The 5,852-nt window shown below is 31.3% G+C and overlaps 1 protein-coding gene across 1 annotated transcript; it reads left to right on the top strand.

Moving 5' to 3' along the window:
* Window positions 1-920: 920 nt before the first annotated feature.
* Window positions 921-5,651, top strand: LOC104210832 (sugar transport protein 8-like). The gene is made up of 4 exons (XM_009759804.2): window positions 921-1,218; window positions 2,016-2,335; window positions 3,840-4,466; window positions 5,032-5,651. The coding sequence occupies exons 1-4, from the start codon at window positions 1,089-1,091 to the stop codon at window positions 5,455-5,457; spliced, it is 1,503 nt and encodes a 500-aa protein (XP_009758106.1). The 5' UTR covers window positions 921-1,088; the 3' UTR covers window positions 5,458-5,651.
* The last annotated feature ends 201 nt before the right edge of the window (window positions 5,652-5,852 follow it).

Genomic DNA, 5,852 nt, shown 5'->3' with positions numbered 1-5,852 from the left:
GTTAGTTTTGTATTTTTGCTTCGGTCATCAAATCTGTTTGCTTGTTATTGCCCCTCTCCTCTCCCCATCATGAGCTGAGGACCTATCAGAAATAATCTGTCTACCTTCTTAAAGGTAGAGGTAAGGTCTCCGTACACTCTACTCTCCCAGACTCTACTTGTAGGATTACACTAAGTATGTTGTTAGTTGTATAGATAGATTGTTTAATTTGATAGGGGGTAAGTATTTTCCGTACACAAGTATAAAAAAACCCAGCTTGAGTTTAAATTTAAAAATCTCATTGCAAGGGAGAAAAATAAAAATCCCAAATCAGATATGAGGGAAAAATATTTATCCATTCTTTACTAGAGTTCAAGAACTAGTGGAGATTTAGAAAGATTAAGCTGTTTCGTTTGCTTAAATCAACACGTCTATCTACTCATTCATTTCCTGCGTGGCGTTGTCGTATTTCATTAAAATAAGGAAAAGAAGATTAATCCAAATCGGAAACCAACAAGTTCTGGTGAATTCTAAATTTGGTCCTTGTAATATTTGGCTAGTCACATTTACTCCTTTACTCATTAAAAGTTGTGTCTTTAGTCCCTTTATCTAAGAAATTACTTATTTTTATATTATTTTATAGAACTATAATTATCTGCAAAATATAAATATAAATTTAACATAGTATATGAACAATTAAATAGTTTAACAGTTAAAAATTCATTAAATCTGTAAAATTTCACAAACATAGGGATCTCAAAAGTGCACATTTCAAAATATCAGAAGGACTAAAATCAGAATTTACCAATAAATGTGGGACCAAAAGTGCTATTAAATCCTCATTCGGAAAATAGGAACAAATACCGCGATTATGTCTCATGCAGTTACTATATTATAGTTCTAGTAAAACACAAATGCATGTCTACTTATATATTATGTTATATGTATATATTCTATCAGCCGTTTTTGTGATTCTTGAAAAAGCCATTGACAATCTTGTGAGCAGAAAGAAAGCAAGAAATTAACAAGAAGTGTGAGCGAAAGAGTCTCTCTTTTGTTTTTTTGTTTTTTGTTTTTGAAGAAAACAAATTATAAAAGAGAAACCAAATATGCCTCCTATTATGGCCTTTGACAAGAAGGATGATGAGTTTCCTGCAAAACTGACTGGACAGGTTGTGATTTGTTCTATTATTGCAGCCTTTGGTGGTCTTATGTTTGGCTATGATATTGGAATTTCGGGTAAATTCTTTCTTGCTTGAAATATTTGTAGGTCAATTTAACCAAATAGTGTGTGTATAAACTAATATTCTTGCAAAATTTGTTGAGAATTTATGGTCAATATAAATAATAAATGGTTTTAAGTTATATACACTTAGTGGGCGTTTGGACATAAAAATTGTAAATTTTGAAAAAAAAAGGTAGTATTCGGAGTTAAGTTGAAGAATGGTATTTGGGATTAAAGTTATGTTTGAACATGCATTTCACATGAAAAAATGTTGCAGTTTTGTGGGTGGGGAAAAAAAATTCTGAAACATTTGATGTCTGAAAAACTCATTTTCAAAAGATTTCCAAAAACTTGCAAAATTTTATGGACAAACACATTTTTGATTTTTTTTTTTAAAAAAGGATTTTTAAAAAAAAGACAAACAGGGGCTTAGTGCCCGTTTGGACATAAAATTTGATGGAAGATTTTTCCAAAAAAAAAAAAAATCCTCATTGCATAGAACATAAAATCAAATTAATTTTTTTTTCTTTTTTCACTTTTGATAAATTCATGTCAAGTGGCATGATAATGCCAATGGATTTAAGTTATATACCGTGTCGTCAGCATAAAAATTTCTTTTTATGCTAAAATTGTAACCTATGATAGAGGTATTTATCAATTTTACCAGATTACAAGTCAATTAATGCGTGCTTATCAAGAAATTTACCTGTAATTACTTAATAATTGATAGGATGATTATGTAAATATATTTTCTTACATCATCATAGAACTTAATTAAACTCAACCTCTATTTCTGTATGGAATTGTGTAGGTGGGGTGACATCAATGGATGATTTCTTGGAAAAGTTCTTCCCAAAAGTCTATGTTAGAAAGCATAGGGCTAAAGAAGACAACTACTGCAAATATGATAACCAAATGTTGCAGTTGTTCACATCTTCATTATACTTAGCTGCAATTGTGTGTTGTTTCTTTGCCTCAAAGTGTTGTAAGAGGTTTGGCAGGAAAATTACAATACAACTTGCCTCTTTGTTCTTCTTTATCGGAGTTATCCTTAATGCTGCTGCTATGAATCTGCCTATGCTTATCATTGGACGGCTTTGTCTTGGTGCTGGTGTTGGATTTGGCAATCAGGTAACTTTTATTTAATTAAGTATCACTTATATATTCAACAAATAATACAGAATAAATATAGTCTAGGAATCTAATGACAGAATGTCTGTTTTGGTTGATTTTCTGTCCTTACTTGTAGTAAATGAAAACAGTGTATACGTACTACAATGTTTGTTCCGATATTTTTTGGCTGATATAGTGAAGTAATGTTATAGATGACATATATTATAATATAATATAAAAATTTGTTCCAAGAAAAATTTGATTGTTATATACAAATGATGTTATAGAGAGGTCTGATTGTAATTTAATATGTCATGATAGCCAAAGGAGCTTTACTATAAAAACATTACAAAAAATTGATGTGTAAAAAATTTAAGTTATAATTAAATTAAGGTAGTTTGCAATATATATTAACTAGATAAAGCCTTATATGAAGATGTACGTTATGCACTTAATTAGCGTTTTGCTGCATGCAATATTTGCTTTCATAAGTCTTACTTGTATTTATGACTTCCCACAAGTGTGACAATTTTTTTGTTGCTTTTAACATCTTTAATTACAAACTTTAATATTGTTAATTCAATTGTCAAAATTTTCAGTTCTTTGGCTATGTGGTCATCTGAGGACCCGACCAAACCATGTTTAACTTAGTTAAATAATAAATTAGTGTAAGAATATATATTAATTAACCATGATTCAGAAACTTTGTATAAAGATATGTCACACACTTATTATATGCAGTATGTTCTTCCAAAAGTCTTGTTTGTATTTATAATTTCTCACATGGAAATAGTGTAAAGGTGTTTTGCAACATATTAAAATTGCGCAAGAGTATTTGGACGTTAAAGTTGTCTAGATGAATTTCAATTAACAAAAGTTGAATATTTGTGAGTAAAAACCAATACTCACTCCGATCCAATTTAAATGACCGTATTTCGCTTAGTGAAAGTCAAACCGTGTAAAGTTTGATCAATATTTTAAAATATATATTTTTGATTATATTGACATGAGAAAAATTGTACTCCTACCGTTTATTTTTAGCTATCAACTTTTGACTTTACACTCTTTTTAAGAAAAAATAAAAATAAATGAAGTATGTATTTTATTATAACACTCATAATAATGATAGCATTTTAAAAAGTCGTGGGAAATGATTTTGGGAATGCGTAGTTAACGATAAGGGTAAAACATGAAAAAAAGATTGTCTTTCTCTTGATTTAGTATAATGGACAAGCAAAAGTAAAAATGTATTTTTTATTATAGTGAATAAATTAAAATGAACGGAGGGAGTAACTTATAGTAGTACTTTTCGTATAATATTCCAATATCTAAAATTTTAATTTTAAAAGATTGGGTTAAACTAATTCAATTTAACTTCAAAATTTAGTTAAATTGACTCTCGATAAGCGAAATACGTATTTAAATTGAAACAGGGCGAGTATTTACCTTGAAGTTCAATGTTTGTAAAATTTACTAATAGCCAATTTAGTCATTGCAAATACTGAAATATCATTTATTGCAGGCAGTGCCATTATTCATATCAGAAATAGCTCCAGCAAAGTACAGAGGTGGTCTCAACATTTTGTTCCAAATGTTGATCACAATTGGTATTTTATGTGCCAATATAGTCAACTATTTAACCTCAAAAATGCATCCACATGGTTGGAGATTTTCCCTTGGTGGTGCAGCAGTTCCAGCAATATTTCTTGGTTTAGGTTCTTTTCTCATTGTTGAAACACCAACTAGCCTAATTGAACGTGGCCAAAAAGAACAAGGCAAACAAGCCTTAAGAAAAATTAGAGGTGTATATGATGTTGAAAAAGAATATCAAGAGATTTTACAAGCTACTGAATTAGCTCAACAAATCAAAAAACCTTTTAGAAATCTCATGAACAAATCTAGTAGGCCACAACTTATATGTGGTACAATTCTTCAAATTTTTCAACAATTTACTGGGATAAATGTTATCATGTTCTATGCTCCTGTATTATTTCAGACGATGGGATTCGGCGGAAAGGCGTCGTTATTATCTGCTATTGTTACTGGTATGGTTAATGTGGTTTCAACCATAGTTGCAATACTTGGAGTTGATAAATTTGGAAGAAGAGTTTTACTTATTGAAGCTGCTGTTCAAATGCTTGTTGCCCAGGTAAACCATTATTTCAATATGAGTTTAAGGTATTTTATTTATTTATTTGTGTTTATGTTGACAACATGACCCCTGACGTGTGACTTGATTTTTCTAAAATAAGGGTTTTTGTAATGATATGATCTCGTATAAATGTTTAAACTGTTAGATATGTGATCTATTTATTTATTTATCTTGTGTTCCTAGCACAAACATTCATGTTTAGATCGATTTTCTTTCTTGAATCACGCATGTAAAAATAATCTTGTTGAATATTTGGTGGATCCAAGTGAGACACTCGAACCCTTGACCTTTGACTGTTTTGGCATTATATTAAATTGCTTTGTCACATCATAGTGTAAATACGAGGTCGCGGGTTCGAGCCGTGGAAACAGCCTCTTGCGAAATGCAGGGTAAGGCTGTGTACAATAGGCCCTTTTGGTCCCGTCCTTCCGCGAACCTCGTGCAGAGTCGAAGCTTTATGCACCGGGCTGCCACGTCATAGTGTAAAAATTATTTATATTGTAGGTGTGTTTTAAGTGAATCTTGTTGTTTTGCTTGTTGATTCTTTTGGTTTTTGTTGCAGTGTGTTACAGGAGGAATTCTTGCAGTGCATTTGAAAGCCACAAATGTAATACCAAAGAACTATGCATATTTTGTGGTTGTGTTGATATGTATTTTTGTGAGTGGATTTGCTTGGTCATGGGGTCCTTTAGGATGGTTAATTCCAAGTGAAATTTTCCCATTGGAGACAAGAACTGCTGGATTTTTCTTTGCAGTGAGTATGAACATGATTTGCACTTTCATTATAGCTCAAGCTTTTCTCACAATGTTGTGTCACATGAGATCTGGGATCTTCTTCTTCTTTGCTGTTTGCATTGTCATTATGGGAAGTTTTGCATATTTATTCCTCCCTGAGACTAAAGGAATCCCTATTGATGAAATGAATGAAAGAGCTTGGAAGAAACACTGGTTCTGGAAGAGGTACTTCGACGATGATTCTGCTCCTTGAGATCATTCAAAGGCCAAAATCCCAATAAATTAGGAGAATTAGTCGGGTCAGTGAGTACCGGGCACCGTAGATTAGTGAAAAAGAAAAAAAGTGAACCATTTCTTTCCTAGAGACGTTTCAAAATTTCTAGTCTTCTTTTTTGTTTTTTTTAGTATCAATATTATTATAGGAAATGAGAAACTGCAGTTACTATATGTTTAGTTTTCTACTTGTCTCTATATACATGTGTGATATACTATTGTATTGGGAAAAAACTAAATTTACATTGAATGTGACGTGGCATGACACGAGGACTAGTCAAATGGTCAAAATATGATGATCAGTTAAGAGGCACGAGAGATAATTCGATTAATACAAGTTTCGTACCTATTTAGGTCATTTAAAACAAAGAGATC

This window comes from Nicotiana sylvestris, chromosome 2 (genome assembly GCF_000393655.2).
Source record: "Nicotiana sylvestris chromosome 2, ASM39365v2, whole genome shotgun sequence".
NCBI lineage: Eukaryota > Viridiplantae > Streptophyta > Magnoliopsida > Solanales > Solanaceae > Nicotiana > Nicotiana sylvestris.
Note: the sequence above shows the minus strand (reverse complement) of the source record. Positions and strands in the feature narration are given on the sequence as shown.